Source organism: Brugia malayi (genome assembly GCF_000002995.4).
Source record: "Brugia malayi strain FR3 genome assembly, contig: Bm_v4_Chr1_scaffold_001, whole genome shotgun sequence".
Lineage (NCBI taxonomy): Eukaryota > Metazoa > Nematoda > Chromadorea > Rhabditida > Onchocercidae > Brugia > Brugia malayi.
Window position 1 is genome coordinate 14,578,383 of NW_025062475.1, and position 18,674 is coordinate 14,597,056.

Here is an 18,674-nt window from a genome sequence, read left to right on the forward strand (position 1 = left end):
ATGCTCTCTGCAAATGAAGAAGTCCCGGTAGTACCGGGAATATTTGACGTTCTCCGCTATTTGGAGAACGAACCTGTAATGCTACATGCATTACAGGAATTTATGAATATGAGGCAACACGTAATTATCCCATTTTTCAATTCATTTATTTATTTCTCACAAATTGATTAATCCCTTTCATTTATTCGTTTTTACTTGGTGTTAGTACTTTATCGTGCTAGAGAAAAATTATAAGAAATGTTATTAATTCATATTATGGGTTCTGGAAATAATGATAAAATAATCGTCATAAGTTTTTCAGTGTGAAAGCCTGCTATTGACCCGCTTGACCGAGGTAGAAGGAAGGCTGGCTGAGTATGAAGGGCGAAAAGAAGTGGGAGAAGAGCGGGATGAGGAAGAAGTGGAGGAGAGACCGGCACCTCAAGAGCCGGGATTTAATATTGAAGAGGCAGAGTGGGCATCTCTGCCGGAAAGTGATGATGAAGCCGATTGGCTAGCGGAAGCAGAGCGTGCCCCTCTGCCAGATAGCGAAGGCAGGGAAGAAAGCCCTGAGGTGCCGGTGGCAGGGGTGGAGGCAAGTGGTGAGGAACCGGAGGAGGAAATTCGAGAGATCGTCCTGTAAGCTTTAATTTAATGTATTGAAAAGAAATTAAAGCAAAATTAATTTTGCCAGTCATACAAAATGGATAAATCAGATTAAATCAAAATTTGTTTTAGAAGATCAAGGACGATAAGAATTACGGTTCCAACCACGAATGCGACGTTGGCTACGGCAATACCGGAAGCATTCCGCCCCGCAGATCTAGGGGAACTTCTGGAACAACTTCGAAGGGAGTTGGAGATGCCGCAGGTGGAGCCGTACACGGTGGTACGGGCGGAAGGAAGTGTCAACATCGGTAATTTTTTAATTTTAGCATGAAATGAACCATGTATTTGTATTTTAGTTTGCTTCACTTTTATCAATGAAATCAAAGACAAAACATCTATGCTGATGGATAATCAGCTCTGTCTACGCAAATAATATTTTTCTATTTTCAGTGTGCGGCATCTGCAACAGGCAATTTGAGACGCTGAAAGGGTGGCGCATCCATACGTCGAGGATGCATAAGCAGAATGGTAAGTAGTTTACGGCGATATTCCTAGTTATGCATTTGGCTTGGTCCAAAAAACAGCACTTTAACTATACATATTCTAGGTTTCTGTGCCCGTTGTGGGCATTATCTCCTGTTGCCGCCCTCATTTACGGTTGTGCAGAAAACTGCTGCAATGGAATTACACGCCCTTGACTGGTGCCCAAGGGCATGCGCAACCGTAATGAAAAAAAGACAGGTGAAACGCCGCCGTCTGAATCTTGTGGGGAGAGAAGAGGACACCCACCACCTCTTCGTTCCAGGTGAGAAATGTTTGAAATTCATGAAAAATTGGAAAGTTTGAAAAAACAAAACCTTGAATGATTAGAGAAAACAGAACATTCATCTCTTAAAAAAAAAAAAAAAACAGTGATTCAATAAGTTTTCCTAATCAGTGAATCGCTGTTTCAGACCAATAATACCGTCTGGCATTCTCCATGCGGTCGACCTGTCACTGCCTGTTTCAACAAGTTCTCCACCCTCTATTCAGCTAGACCGGTCAAGTGGGTTAGTAGATTAAAAAAATAAAATAAAGTAAAAAAAACAAAAAAAATAAAAAAACGAAAAAAGATTAGAAAAAGATAAAAAATAAAAAAAAAATAAAAAAGATAAAAAACAAAAAAAGCAAAAAAAAAAAAAAACAAAAATAAAAAAGACACTAAAACGAATGGAAATTAAGCATAATTTTAGGTAAGGATCATTCATCTATGCCATAACGCCATAATTTTTTCGATTTTTAGATTATTTTTAAAATTTTGGATTTTTGAATTTTAGATCATATGTCAAATCTCAAAGTTCCTTATGTTTTTGAATTTTAGATTACTTTTTAGATATTTCAAAAAATGAACTTTTTCTTTCAATTTTCTAACTTTTGAATCATTATGTTTTTGGGATTTGATCCTTTTTTTGGATCTTAAATTTTTTATATTTTCGATTATCTTTTTGAACTTTTTTTAAAGCTGTTTATCTTCTTTTTTTTAAGCTGTTCACCTTTTAAACTTTTATTTTTCTTAATACTTCGCACGAATTAATTTCAAATTAATTTTTTTTTTTAGTTTTAATTTTTTTTTTACGATTTTTTTGCAAAATTTTGTTCTGTTTTCATTTTTGATGCTACAATCTTAATTAATTTATTATTTTATATTATATTTTTTAAAGGAATATTTCACAATTTTTGCATTTTTGGGCCTTTTACCTCGTTTTTAAAATTCTTTGCCAATTTTCAATTTTCCAGATTTTTTTTGTCGCACATTTCCTGACTTTGCATTTCTATTCTTTCTGTGTTTTCTGTTAGTTTGGTTCATTTATCGTAAATTGACCTCATTTTTGACATTTTTTTCAGTTGTAACTTTGTTTAGTTTCTTTCTTGCATGTTTTCTGAGTATTTAATTTCACTAACTGCATGATTTCCGATAGATTTTCCTATTTCTCGTGATGCACTTTTGGCTGGTACTTAGTTAACTTCATATCTGCACGCAGTTCTGTTCTTTTAATTGTTGCATGCTATTCGCTAAATTCACACACATTATTCTGGAATTATAAATAAATTCGTTTTCTTTTTCTTTACTTTTGTGCATTTTGAAATAGCTACTAACTGCATCATCTTTCAGTTTATTATTTATTGTTATTGCATGAATTTTACACGTTCTAACTGCATGCTTCTGTTTTTATTTATTAATATTGCATGAAATTAGTGCAGCTCAACTAACTGCATGTTACTTACAGTTCATGCGTTCATTTTATTAGCTAATTGCATGCTTTTGTTGGTTACTTATATTTATGCATGTACTAACTACATGCTTTTTGCCGCTTACTGCCACTGTAAGTATCATATGTAATTTGATTGCTGCTGCATATAGTTTGCGTATAATTTGCGTGGTTTGAGTAACTCCATGCTTTTCTCTGTTACTAATTGTTGATGCATTCATTTTATGTGATTTCACAAGCTGCATTATTTTGTTTGCTACTTTTTGATGCATGTACTAATTGCATGCTTTACTTACTACTGATGCATAAGTTTTATGTAGATCTAACTAATTGCATGGTATTGTTTCTTAATTTTATTGCACTTATTTTACGTTTTTTAACTAATTGCATGCTTTTGTTTGTTATCTATTGTTAATGCATACATTTTGCATGGTTCATGGAATTAACAAGGTTCAACTAACTAAATGCTTTTATTTGTTAGCTATTAATGTCGCTTGTATTTTAAGTAATTCGATTAATTATATGCTTCTATTTCTTTTTTTTTCGCTGTATGTATTTTACGGGTTCAACTAACTGCATATTTCTGCTTTTTATTTATTCTTGATGCTTTCATTTTATGTAGGCTAATTGCAAGTTTTGCTGGTTACTTACTGCTCATCTGCTCGCTTTACATTTTTTTAACTGATTCTATGCCTTTGTGCATCTACTAACTGCACGTTTTCGTTTGTTATTTATGCATGCTGCATGTTCAACTAACGGCATGCTTTTTTGTTGTTTGTTGCTATCGCAAGTATTTGACATGATTTGATTAATTGTATGCTTCTGTTCATTACATTTTGTTGCTGCATGTATTTTACGTAGTATGAGTAACTGCATGCTTTTCTGTGTAACTAATTGTTGATGTCTTCATTTTACGTGTTTCAACTAACTGCATGCTTTTATTTGCTGCTTATCCATGCTGCATGTTTAACTAACTGCTTGCTTTTGCTAATTATTGTTTACGTGTTCATTTTACGTGGTTCGATTAACTGCATGCTTCTGCCTGCCACTTATTGTTACTGCATGTATTTTGCGTGATTCAACTAGCATGTTTCTGCTTGTTAATTATTTTGCATGCAATGCAACTTAACTAATTGCATGCTTTTGGTTGGTATTTCTTATTGATGCATTAATTTTACATCGTTTAACCAACTGCGTTCTTCATTTTAATTCTTATTGTTACTACACGTATTTTACGTGTTTGATCAACTGTATTATCTTGTCTGTTACTTATTTTATTGCAAGAATTTTATGCAGTTCAGCTGGCTCAAGCTTGTTCAAGATTTACTGTTCGTGTATTTCAGATTCAATTAGTTATTTAAGTGGTATGTTCAGGAAAAGAGCAAGAAAAGGAAATGTACAGAATGCAGAACTTTGTGTGCATTTTCAATTGGATTTCCGATACTGTTAGTTTATCATGAACTTTTCAGAGATTTTCGCATTTTTAAATCAATTGTGAAGCTAAAAAAATTTTTATTTTTTGAATTTACGAATTGATACCATTAAATATTTATCTTGTAACTAGCTATTAGAAATTACTGTTATTATGTCGGTTATCGTGCCGGTTCCCGTTTTATTCTATCTGAAACAAAAAACGAATAATGTGAGAAAATTGTCAATCTCTGTTTATGTCCCTTTGGTACTTTTGTTTTCAAATCAATTTTTATCATTTTCTTATGTAATGGTTCTCAAACTAATCGATTTGGATCTATCGTAAGCAAAATTTATGAATTGGTTCCTTTTTTTCTTAAAATTTTAATTGAATGCAGATTAGTGACATAAAACCAATGGATTTAGTAAAATTTTTATTTTCAATCAATTTTTGCACAACAAGGAATTACTTATTTAATGAAGATATTTTGCATATTTTTATACAAAAATTCTTGCAAATTTTAAATTGATAGGATTTTTTTTTCCTTTTTCTGCGTCCTTCTCTATTCATTGAAATGTTCAAGTTTGATTTTTGTAAAATCCCTTAATATTATAATACTGTGTTAATTTATTTGTTTGTCATTTTGAAGCATAATTTTGAATTACTTATCGGATGTGTATTGAGCTCTATTGTACCAAAATATTAACAAAAATGAGTTTCGAAATATTAAAATTCACTAAATATTTTGTTTCAAGTAAAGCATCTAATAACTACATGCGAATGCATGTATGCCAATGTGTGTCCATGTTTTTTTATGTAAATACGATTTATTTACCATTAGTGAATGTTGTTGTTATTTAATATTAATTATTAACTTTAATAAATCTATGTCACTTTTAATTCTATAACTTTTGCTGCAATTTTATATTATTTCAACAATTTTTTTTTTTTTTTGCAATTACTTTTATTTTTTGATAACATGCTGTTGTTTTCATGGCCTTCTTTCCCCTGATTTTTTTATGATTTGGCTTTTTTTTTAATTCATATTGTTATACTTCAATTCTTTTCCAAATTGCATTATAATGTTTTTAAAATATAACAATTTGCAATACAGTAATTTCTTTCTCTAATTGCATTACTGTGTATTTTTAGTATAAATGCTAGTTTTGATTTATTTAGTTAATTAGTAACTGTAAATTATTTTTTTGCTTCACATTTTCAATTAAAATTTTTCTTTGTATATGAGTTTTTTTTTTTTTTCAATGAAATTAAATAATTCATATTTTATTTGAATAAAAGTCATTTACATTAAAACTCTTTTCTCTTATGAATCATAAATCGTTTGAATTGAATCTTTTTCCCTTTTCTTTTTTTTTGTCAAAAGTGCTTAAACGTTCTCACTGTTTGGATATGTGTTTATACATGGAATAAATTCTCAGTAATAAAAAAATGTAGATGTGATATCAATCTCAATTTTTAAGACTTTAATTTATGAAATATGCTTAAGAAAATATTTCAAAACGATAAAAAATTAAAAAAAGATGTATGTACTACTGGAAAACAATTTTTTATTCCAATAAAAATGAATGAAGTTCATTTTTACAATCATTTCCAACGATTAGCCAATGTTATTGCTTGAAGTATTTTGCTGAAGCGAAGCAACGTTTTGGTAAATTTTGATTAAATTTTATTAAACAAATTTTTTAAATTTAAACTAAATGCAAATTAGGTTGGAACGGGAATAATTGAAAACATTGTATGTAACTGAAGTTGAAATAGCTGCAAGTACAAGTGAAAGTTTGTTATAATTATGATAACAAATAATGTTGTCATGATATTTTTATTATGATATAATTTCACTCATTTTTAGTCCTTTATCGCCAAGATATTAATAAATTTCTGTTTGAAAAGTTCAAGATCTACCAATATCTCATTTTTGATGGTTTAAGAAAAACCTTTTTGTCTGACTTCATTGAATGATTATTTCAGTACTAAATTTTGCTGGAGTTATACTCAAAACCATTTGAAATTATTAAATATTCAAAATGATAAGGATCATTAAATGTGTTTGAACTGATCAGTCCGAATTTTTACCACATCTACTATAATTGTACAAGCATGGGAAGAGTAAAATATAAAATAACAAAAAAAAAAAAAAAAAAAAAACAAGGGTAATGATAACTGGTGATAGTAGTCGAGAACATTACAATTTGAAATTATTGAATAAATGAGATGAAGAACAATGAATTGTCTGTTGTAATTTCAATAAAATGAATGTTTAATGTAGAAACTTAAAGACATTTAATGGTACCTGATTTCGATTGAGATTTTAAACATAATAAAAAAAGAGTGACAATGAAAATTTTATTAGTAATAAAGAGTGCAAGCACTTATTATTTTATTCTGCTTTTTTCATCAAAATAAAACATTAACAGGTGATGAATTAACAGCTTTCCTTCCTTTTATATGTGACTTTGGACGAATTACTTATTACTTAAGTAAAGACATAATTTTCTACATTAATATATTTGTTACATACCTACACAAAATTGTAAAAAATTTATTCTCAAATTTTTTGTAAGCTTTTGTCAAATACATTGCACGACACAACCTTGATGAGTAGATTTCATCCATCTTCGATGACTTTTACATCGTACATTTTGCATTAAACAGAAACTTACGTAGACTTCGACTTGATTGCTTTTACTTTTGATTGTTTATTATTTTTTTCTTCTAAATAAAATATCGTTTTCAGCTAAATGAATGACACCGTTTATTACAATGAAAGTAATTATATCGAAATAAATGTAAGCTTACCTTATTGTACAGGCCAGGGTCTCTCATGCTGTAAGTTTACAATTTTCATTTCAACTTACTTTTCGTTACGATTCTTTGTAACAAAGACATAAAAGATATTTTCAATAGCTCTTTTCATGAAAATATTGTTCATTGTTCTAATCAATGAATAAAAGAATTTTAGAGACAAATATGATAGATTGTTTGTGCCATTGATTGTTTATTTTTTAAATCGGTTGTGAAAAAATAGTAGCATGAAAATTACTGTATTCCCAATATTCTATTTATATTAAATAAATTCAATATTGTGCTAAATCACATATTTTGATAGTAAACAAAATCGCGATACGTTTGTTTAGCAGCTTTATACAACAGACGCCACGTGGTAGCGTGTCTCGCAACAGTTGGTAATGTTATTATTATTCCTTTCATATTGTTTTTAATATTTACAAAAGTGAAAGATGGATTTTTCAAATATTTCACACTGAATTTAATGATTGTTTGCGTAACATCGGCTATTGCTGCTTCTATAATTGATGCAATTAATGTTGCAAAACTATTTATTTCTATTACAGTAAGCAAATTACATTTGTAAGTTTCGCTTTCAATTCATTTCGATTCATTTTCAATTCATTTAGATTGTCACAAGTGTCTCTTTAGTTTCAGTTTGCAATAATAAAGTGTTTGGGATAATAAAGTACTGATGTAAAATTAATACCTACATAAGGATGAATAGAAAAAGATCAAATTTCTCACATTTTTTTCACAATTCAAAAAAATCAGATCTATTTTGTATTAAAATGATCGATATTGGAATTTCATGATCTGACAATTTGATCAACTTATAAAGCAATCGTTATTTTTAGATTTGAAATTCGAGAATGGATGCGATTTTATGTCAAATTAGGAAGCATTTGGTTTCATGCCTTAACACTCTATGCAGTCATAATTTGTTACTTACCCTACGTGAAACCTTTTTTTTATACAAAAAAATTTTCCAATAGGTAAGTATTATTCTTCATTTCTTTTACTTTTTACGATAGAAAATTATTATTATATTATTTTAATGTGAAATCTCAAAATGTATGTGTTGAAATAAAGCTTTGATTTGGAGTATAATATATGAAGGCTATTTCATTTTCTGTTCTTTTTTCCGCACAAAATTTCATTTGGTTTTTCCTACTGAAATGTATTTTCTGGATCTGAATTGAAATTATTGATGGTTTATTATCTTTTCTCTATTTTCAGGAGTCAAAAACCATACTATGTTGCATTACATACTTCAATTCTTATTTGGAGTACTTCTGTAACTTATCTATTTACAGAGTCCATATATCGTATACCTTATTTTCTAACACATATCACATTGTTTATTTCATTATTCATTGCTGCTCTAATAGTAAAATTTTATAAATTTTGAAACTGTAAGAAATTCCATCAAAATAATTATATTCCTTAGAATGAGGAATATAATTACGATTAGTCAGGTAGAAGTATTTGAGAAGGTAATTTTTTTCGTAAATTCAAGTAATTTCATTTTAACTATCACACACTTTTCTAAACTCAGTGATAACTTTAAATGAAATTATCAATGATCTCTGCAACAATAATCATTTCGTTATTGCAGGGATCGTTTAAAATAAGTATGTATAAACCACTCGGTGTTGACTCTATTCGAGTTGCAAAAGCGCAACAGAAGCGTTTATATTCATTCATTTTATATAGTTATTCCATTGAATTCATCACTTTGCCTATGTTTGGTAAGTTTTCATCATTTGTACTAATATCATTTTAAAGATGCTAAACTTTAATTATTAACAAATAAAAACTTATCACAACATTGATGCATTTTCACTGAAATTATAATTTGATTAGAAGATTTGCCAGAAGTCCTTTCAGTTCTCCTCAAAATTACTATCGTATCTTAAATTAGAAATGACGAGTTCATAAAATTATAGCTTAGCCTATTTCTTTTACTCTATCATATTTTTTTTTTACTGAAAATTGAGATTAACACAAGTACATTTTAGTTAACGCATGCGCAAATGTTTTCTGTATATCTGCTGGTTGCGAAAGCGATTTTCTTGCTAGTTATTTCAAAATGATACTTAATTTAATCATTTACTACTTTTATGAGGTAATTAATTAATCATTGCTTTCCATATCATTGATTATCTTTTATCTTTCCAGTAATTCCTCTTTCTTTCAGTGTCACATAATTTTAGATGCGATCGATCGCTATTATCACCATTACTATTCTTGCCCTTGAGCCATATCGCCATGCAACTTTTTCATTGTTTAGTAGAAGAAAATGGACTTCGGAAGTGAAATCAATTCAAACAGTGAAAATATACTCTGTAAAAATACCAAATGAACGAAAAATAAGACAGAATTTTCTTCCTGATTTTGCATTTGGATTCCATTTCTATAATAATAATTTACATATAGCGTAGGAACATTTGTGTGGGAAGAAATGCTTTGGTCGCTAAAAAAGACCAATACGAAATAAGCAAGTGCTGTCACAAAATGACAACGAAAGGTCACATCTGGCGGTGTTGACAGAGCAGAACGGTTTTTAATCTTTTCTTCGCAAGATTCCACATAGTTCTCAAAGGCACTAGCTGGCCTATGTATAATAATAATATATATCCATATCGTCCGATTTGAGGCCAAGTGGATGGCTGATGGTGATGGATATGTTTAAGGCTGAGATTGTTGCGATAGCCAGTAGCGAATTCAACACAGATCGCAGTCTTAAGGCAGCGATTATTGTTCACCCTGGCGATGTGAACCAAGCAGCTTAACTATCTCTCAAGCAGCCTCTATACTGTTCATCCTTGCTTGTTCGAAGATGATAATATTGGTCGCGTAACCAGTACAGTGGACATTTAGGATGGTGCGGAGGGAGCGCTGATGGAACGTTCAAGATCTGCTGTCGTGAAATTCGAAATAATCTCGCGAATGTCCAAATAACTTATAATATATATAAAATACTCACACTCATAATACTAAAATTTGTCTTAATTGAACATTAGAACTGTAAAACTGTTTCAAATTGCACCATGTAAGCAATCATCTATTCCCATTGTAGTTGAGCTTATCTGCTTGTCTAGACGTTTTCATCTCATAACAAATGGTATATGCATTGTTTAACATGTTAAAAACTGCTCCTTTGTTCCAAACCAAATTTGATTGCAATGTCGAAATACTGTAGAGGTTTTCTAAGCTAATAGTCCTTCTTTGAGAAGCTACAATATTAGAACCCATCCCTTACTATAGAAAGAGTAAAGATCATCTGATAGCTCTTTAATCACATAAGCCATCCATTTTTTTCATTTCATTCGTAGATTCTCTACAAATTTATCACTGTATCATTGCTATAGATTAATACCTATATACTGTGGTTACTAGCGAATAAAATCTTTATAACAAACCTTTCATTCAACACATTTGTCTATACCAATCGCAATAAGAAACAAGGATGACTCTTGAGTATACGAAAATCCAATTCAATCTCTGAGTCACAAGTTATAATCAGACTGAACCCTAAGTTTACGGTAATTAAATTGCCATGAGCCGGGAAATATGCCTGAAAGTATAATTAAAAGAACCAAAATATCAAAATCAAGAATTCGAGAACTTCTTAGCAAACTCGATCTAACCCTCTCGAGTCAAATACTTCCGCGAGAGGAACTCAAGCAACAATATGAAATTAAATGGCGGATCGTCAAAGAGAAAGTCACATATCTCGAATATTATGCTGAATTGTTCGAAACAGCCAATCAAATATGGTTGGAATATCATTCAGGGGATGACTGCCACAACGAAGAGGAAGGAGGAAGAAGCGAAATATGCCAATATGGTTGACGATTGACAAGGTATTTTAAGCTTGAGTACTAGAATTAGAGAAACTATCATTACCCTTGAAATATATAGTAATGATTATTACTTGCTACTTCAACATTTAAATCAAGAAGATACCAGAGAATCATTCTCAGAGAATGGTGTGATTCTCTGAGAATGATTCTCTAAGTAAAATACGCACAATTACTACTGATAATTTAGTGGGATCCAAATTTGTGAGGCAATTTCAGTAGTATCAAAGTAGCAGTTCATGAACAAAACATCCCAGTCATTCAGAAGTTAAACTACTTGATATCTTGTCTAAAAGGAGATGCATTGCAAACTATAAAAGATTATGATATAGAGCCAGAAATTTACGATGTAATAATGGGTTTACTAATGGAAAACCTTTCATTATAGAGAAAACACTTTACAATGAACTGAATTCCATCAAAAGAAATGACCGTTATTGGAAAACAACCATCTAAGCCATGCAGAGAGTACTTTGACAGCTTAAAAATTTAGAACATCCAAATATCGAAATTTTAATTGAGAATAAATTACCAGCATGGATAGTGAATAAATTATACCAATTAAAAAAAGCGTCGATGAGTTGATCAGTTAAAAAGGTATCCGACAATGCTTGACAAGAAATGAAGAAATTGCTAGAAGTCAAGCGGAGTCAAAGGAGAAGAAAGCAAATAGATATAATGTTAAGGATGAAACTTTAGCCTTAGCCACAATTAATTCACTAAAAGGAGACAATACAATCAAAACAAAAAGATCGAACGGATGGATTTGCCTACTGATGGAAATGAATGTAGCTGAATGTTCTACGCTCAAATTCCAGATGGAACTTTGCGGTGCATTACTTTTGTGATCTATGTAATTCGCATGGTAATTGTGTACACAGTACTTTGACAAATAATACCTCGTATGTGTTCTGGTGAATTCTGTGATGTGGCAGCATCGAAAGCTTTAATGATACCACTTGTTATTCTGACAGTTCTTTTCCTTCTACTAACACCTTGGTATCTTTTTTGATTTTGATTTTTCAAAAATTGAAATAAAATAGGAATAAAATTTGAAACTTTTAGCTTTTTTTTCTTCTAAATTATATATTTATACATTTTACAGCTGTTTGCTGCACGAAATGTATCTGTTTCAAGCGTCATAATTTATTGTATCGTGAACCATTCACATATCGCAAAGGTGCTTGGCCTTGGTCAACCCTAGAAGCATCAACATCAAGCGAAAGTGGTGCTGATTTTTCAGCAATGAGTGCCGCAGGTTATGAATATTATCCTGAAATTGGTTAGTTTTTTAAAGCTAAAATTGTGAGCAATAATAATTTTAATATATAATATTTAACGATGCTACCAATTTGTTGTGTATAAATTTTTTTTTTCTTTCTCTTGAGAAATATGTAAAACATACACACACTTTTGAAGGTATGAAATTAAACAATTAATTGTTTATTATTTTTTTTTTAATGACGTTGTTTCATATTGATGAAAAATCGCTTGTAAATTTATGCAAAAATTTATTTTTCAATTTTTCTTTCTCAGATATCCCACGTGCGAAACTAAAATCTGGAAATGGTATGATGGATGATCAGCAGCATCGATCGTTAGCCGTATCAAGACTTCATGACTATCTCGATGATGGTATGCGTATTCCACGTGTACATCTCGATCGTGATAATGATGCATTTGATTCTACGTCACAGTCATCAAGCGAATATACCATACGTGAAGAAATTAAACGACACGTGATCACTGATGTTACAAGAAAAGAAACCAAAAAAACATTAACCACTGCTGATATTCACGGCACTACCGCGGAATTTCACGTATATCCACCAATTGAAGTTACAACTGAATCACATTCATCATGCCAGGTTGGATTTATTGTATAAAATAGATTTCATTTATTCCATTAAAATTTACAATCATTATTCATTTTTTATTCTAAATTTATTTTGTGAAATTTCAGGTTGGAACACATAATTCTAGTTCATTGCTGGATAAAGATGAACAAGAAAGAGGTGAAAGTATAGCAGAATTTAGCATTGGTAATGCACGACGTGATTGGAATACAACAACGAGTAGAAATTGTGAATTTAGTACGGTTAGTGATAAATAATATCTATTTTATTTCAATTAAATAAACAAAAATAAAAATGATAAACGATCAATAAAGAAATTAGCAAATATTGATCCATACAAATGGATAAATATAAATATTTTCATAATTAAAGTAAAATTATTTGTACTAAAATTAATGATAAGTAAGAATATAAGCATATGATGTAATTTCATTTCATAGGATCGTGATTTGGAATCAGTTATTAGTGATTCAATAGCTGAAGATGAAGTTTATGATAAGAAAACATCAGTGAAACGATCACATAATTTTGAACCAACTATTGGAGGTGGTACTGAGCGCTATCGGACCGAAATTACTACAACGAAATCAACAAAAGGAGTTTCAAAATATTAAAATTCATTAAATATTTTATTTCAAATAAAGCATTTAATGCCTACCTTACGATTTACCTATTATTAATGAATGTCTTCTTTTTTTTATTAATTATAATAAATTTATGTTACTTTTAGTCGTATAACTTTTGCTATAATTCTATATTATTCAACAATGTTTTCTTGCAAAGTTTGCTAGCTTATATTTCTTGATAATATGTTGGTTTTTTCTTTCTTTTTTTTTTTTTTTTTTATAACGGGATTTTCTCCTTTTGCTGTTTTTTTTTCGTTTGTTTGTTTGTTTGTTTTGTCAAATTTTGTAAACATTTTTTTTTTTTTTTTTCTATATTGAATAGCTGCCTTTTTTTCATATATTTTCACATTAATTTGTTCCAATTACAGGATTGAGAATAAGTTTTTTCTTTGTAGATCCTCTGAAAAAATGTTTTGCAATACTTTTTGATCCATAAAGTATATGCAATATAATTTTGATTTAGAAGCAAACATAGCTATATTCGATAAATTTTTAGCAATAATATTCCTTCTTTAAATTGTAACTAACAAATTTATATTGTATGTTTGAGATAATAAATTCACATTGCCATAATTTTCCTCTTTTCATACATAATTTTTGAAATTTACAAATAAAAAGGAAAAAAATAAATTCAATTGGTGTTTTAATATGTACTATTATATACTAATTAAAGTATTTTTATTACGAATGTAAAAATTTTCGACTAGATTTGATTTATTAAATTAATTAATAATTGCATAAATCACTTTTTTTTCAATGAAATCAAATAATTTATATTTTATTTTAATCAAAAGTCATTTGAATTAAAAGTATACATCATGTATCGAATAAATGTCCTTTAAGAAAAGAGGTGAATGTGACATTAAGCTCAATTTTTAAGATTTTAATTTATGAATTATGCAAAAGTTAAGTACATATTCAATATGAATAACAAGTAAAGAAGATGTTAGAGAACAATTTTTTTCCAATAAAAATAAATGAAATTCATTTTGACAATAATTTCCATTGAGTTTAGATTCTATGTCTAGTGTTATTGTAGAAAGTACTACTATGATATGAAGTGACGACTGCTCTCTGTGAAAAATTTTGATTTTTTTTTTTTAAAGAAATATTTAGAATTAAAATTGGATGCAAATTATGTTGTATAAATAAAAAAAAAAAAAAAAAAAAAAATGAATGAAATAAAAAAAAGCAATATGTAACCGGAAATGATTAGAATAATAGCATAAATTAAAATTTTTTAATGCTAGTATCTCGACAAAACACAGGTGAAATATAATAATTTTAAGAAATATTTCTACAAATGTAAACACTTGCTTATTTAACATTGCATCACTAGAAATAGATGAAATTATAATTTTAAAAATTTTATGAGATTATTTGATGTCATTATAAATATCAAATGATTATATAGTTTAATATTCTTAATAATTCACTTTGAATGTTTTAGAGAGAACTTCCTCGTCTTACTTCATTTAACGACTATTTCAATAACTAAGTTTTATTTGAGCAGTATTCAAAACCATTCGAAATTATTAAATAGTTGAAATAAATGAGATCATTAATTTATGCTCGACATAATTAATGCAAATTTTCACAATGTCTACTACAATCATATAAGCATAGGACGACTGGATAATAAAAACAAAAAAAAGCAAAGATAATAATAAGTGACGGAGAGTTGAGATGAAGAATAATAATGAAATAATTCAGTTCTGATTTCAATGGAATAAGTATTTCGTGCAGAAAATTAAGGGCACTTAATGATATTATGATTTTGACAGAGATTTTTAAATTGATAAAAAGGAGAATCCTTCCAAATTAAAATAGTAATAATAAGTGCAAGCACTTCTTATTTTCTTTTATTTTCTCCATCAAAATAAAACATTAATAGATGATGAAGAACAAACGCTTTCTTTCTTTTTTATATATAACTTTTATTTATTGTGCAATAAAGATTGAGTAACGACTCATAACATTATAGATTAATATATTTGGCAGATATCTACAATACTCCACAGCAGAACTTCATTAGCTTGATGAATAGATTTCACCCGTGCTTCGATGACTCTTAGATGGTACCTTTTGATTAATTAAACGGAAACTTACGTGATCTTTGACGTTACCGCCTTTACTCTTTTAAATAAAATATTGTTTGCAGCTAAATGAATGACACCGTTTATTACAATGAAAGTAATTATATCGAAATAAATGTAAGCTTACCTTATTGTACAGGCCAGGGTCTCTCATGCTGTAAGTTTACAATTTTCATTTCAACTTACTTTTCGTTACGATTCTTTGTAACAAAGACATAAAAGATATTTTCAATAGCTCTTTTCATGAAAATATTGTTCATTGTTCTAATCAATGAATAAAAGAATTTTAGAGACAAATATGATAGATTGTTTGTGCCATTGATTGTTTATTTTTTAAATCGGTTGTGAAAAAATAGTAGCATGAAATTACTGTATTCCCAATATTCTATTTATATTAAATAAATTCAATATTGTGCTAAACCACATATTTTGATAGTAAACAAAATCGCGATACGTTTGTTTAGCAGCTTTATACAACAGACGCCACGTGGTAGCGTGTCTTGCAACAGTTGGTAATGTTATTATTATTCCTTTCATATTGTTTTTAATATTTACAAAAGTGAAAGATGGATTTTTCAAATATTTCACACTGAATTTAATGATTGTTTGCGTAACATCGGCTATTGCTGCTTCTATAATTGATGCAATTAATGTTGCAAAACTATTTATTTCTATTACAGAAAGCAAATTACATTTGTAAGTTTCGCTTTCAATTCATTTCGATTCATTTTCAATTCATTTAGATTGTCACAAGTGTCTCTTTAGTTTCAGTTTGCAATAATAAAGTGTTTGGGATAATAAAGTACTGATGTAAAATTAATACCTACATAAGGATGAATAGAAAAAGATCAAATTTCTCACATTTTTTTCACAATTCAAAAAAATCAGATCTATTTTGTATTAAAATGATCGATATTGGAATTTCATGATCTGACAATTTGATCAACTTATAAAGCAATCGTTATTTTTAGATTTGAAATTCGAGAATGGATGCGATTTTATGTCAAATTAGGAAGCATTTGGTTTCATGCCTTAACACTCTATGCAGTCATAATTTGTTACTTACCCTACGTGAAACCTTTTTTTTATACAAAAAAGTTTTCCAATAGGTAAGTATTATTCTTCATTTCTTTTACTTTTTACGATAGAAAATTATTATTATATTATTTTAATGTGAAATCTCAAAATGTATGTGTTGAAATAAAGCTTTGATTTGGAGTATAATATATGAAGGCTATTTCATTTTCTGTTCTTTTTTCCGCACATTTGGTTTTTCCTACTGAAATGTATTTTCTGGATCTGAATTGAAATTATTGATGGTTTATTATCTTTTCTCTATTTTCAGGAGTCAAAAACCATACTATGTTGCATTACATACTTCAATTCTTATTTGGAGTACTTCTGTAACTTATCTATTTACAGAGTCCATATATCGTATACCTTATTTTCTAACACATATCACATTGTTTATTTCATTATTCATTGCTGCTCTAATAGTAAAATTTTATAAATTTTGAAACTGTAAGAAATTCCATCAAAATAATTATATTCCTTAGAATGAGGAATATAATTACGATTAGTCAGGTAGAAGTATTTGAGAAGGTAATTTTTTTCGTAAATTCAAGTAATTTCATTTTAACTATCACACACTTTTCTAAACTCAGTGATAACTTTAAATGAAATTATCAATGATCTCTGCAACAATAATCATTTCGTTATTGCAGGGATCGTTTAAAATAAGTATGTATAAACCACTCGGTGTTGACTCTATTCGAGTTGCAAAAGCGCAACAGAAGCGTTTATATTCATTCATTTTATATAGTTATTCCATTGAATTCATCACTTTGCCTATGTTTGGTAAGTTTTCATCATTTGTACTAATATCATTTTAAAGATGCTAAACTTTAATTATTAACAAATAAAAACTTATCACAACATTGATGCATTTTCACTGAAATTATAATTTGATTAGAAGATTTGCCAGAAGTCCTTTCAGTTCTCCTCAAAATTACTATCGTATCTTAAATTAGAAATGACGAGTTCATAAAATTATAGCTTAGCCTATTTCTTTTACTCTATCATATTTTTTTTTTACTGAAAATTGAGATTAACACAAGTACATTTTAGTTAACGCATGCGCAAATGTTTTCTGTATATCTGCTGGTTGCGAAAGCGATTTTCTTGCTAGTTATTTCAAAAAAACACTTCATTTAATTATATATTACTCTTATGAGGTAACTAATTTGGATTATCATCATTATCTTTCTTCCTCGTCTTTAGTGCAATGTTTTAGTGTTATGTAATTTTAGATACGATCGATCGCTATTATCACCATTACTATTCTTGCCCTTGAGCCATATCGCCATGCAACTTTTTCATTGTTTAGTAGAAGAAAATGGACTTCGGAAGTGAAATCAATTCAAACGGTAAAAATATACTTTGTAAAAATACTAAATGAGCAGAAAATAGACAGAATTAAATGCTACTGAAATGATAATTGCACTTTGACCAATTTTTTCTTCCTAATTTTGAAGTTGCATTCCATTTCTATAATATCTTTTATATTATGGCTTGGCTTAGCGAACGAACATTTGTGTAGGAAGAATTCGCACATTCTTGCTGCAAATGCTTTGGTCGCCAAAAAAGACCAGTACGGAATAAGCAAATGCTGTCACAAGAAACCACAACGAAAGGTCACATCTGGCGGTATTGACAGAGCAGAACGGTTTTTAACACGTTGTCTTTTCTTCGCGAGACAGATTCCATTTACGTTCTCAAAGAGGCTGGCTGGCCGATGTATGATAATATGTGTCCCTGTCGTCCGATTTCAGGCCAAGTGGATGGCTGATGGATGTGTTTAAGGCTGAGATTGTTGTGGTAGTTTATTTGAAGATGATAATATTGGTCGCGTAACCAGTACAGTGGACATTTAGGATGGTGCGGAGGGAGCGCTGATGGAACGTTCAAGATCTGCTGTCGTGAAATTCGAAATAATCTCGCGAATGTCCAAATAACTTATAATATATATAAAATACTCACACTCATAATACTAAAATTTGTCTTAATTGAACATTAGAACTGTAAAACTGTTTCAAATTGCACCATGTAAGCAATCATCTATTCCCATTGTAGTTGAGCTTATCTGCTTGTCTAGACGTTTTCATCTCATAACAAATG

General features: G+C 29.4%; 3 protein-coding genes across 3 annotated transcripts; all 3 read left to right on the plus strand.

Moving 5' to 3' along the window:
• On the plus strand, positions 1 to 1,846 carry Bm17438 (Uncharacterized protein; the record flags this gene model as incomplete). The annotated part of the gene is made up of 6 exons (XM_043077884.1): positions 1 to 120; positions 302 to 618; positions 718 to 896; positions 1,039 to 1,116; positions 1,196 to 1,393; positions 1,821 to 1,846. The coding sequence occupies 6 exons, from the start codon at positions 1 to 3 to the stop codon at positions 1,844 to 1,846; spliced, it is 918 nt and encodes a 305-aa protein (XP_042933818.1).
• A 6,658-nt stretch (positions 1,847 to 8,504) lies between these two features.
• Positions 8,505 to 9,848, plus strand: Bm11096 (Uncharacterized protein; the record flags this gene model as incomplete). Its single annotated transcript, XM_043077885.1, has 4 exons — positions 8,505 to 8,549; positions 8,672 to 8,804; positions 9,075 to 9,181; positions 9,750 to 9,848. 4 exons carry the CDS (start codon positions 8,505 to 8,507, stop codon positions 9,846 to 9,848), a joined length of 384 nt encoding a protein of 127 aa, XP_042933819.1.
• A 1,847-nt stretch (positions 9,849 to 11,695) lies between these two features.
• Bm11097 (Transmembrane cell adhesion receptor mua-3 precursor, putative) lies at positions 11,696 to 13,389 on the plus strand (the record flags this gene model as incomplete). The annotated part of the gene is made up of 5 exons (XM_043077886.1): positions 11,696 to 11,750; positions 12,025 to 12,201; positions 12,456 to 12,787; positions 12,883 to 13,017; positions 13,216 to 13,389. The coding sequence occupies 5 exons, from the start codon at positions 11,696 to 11,698 to the stop codon at positions 13,387 to 13,389; spliced, it is 873 nt and encodes a 290-aa protein (XP_042933820.1).
• Between the last annotated feature and the right edge of the window lie 5,285 nt (positions 13,390 to 18,674).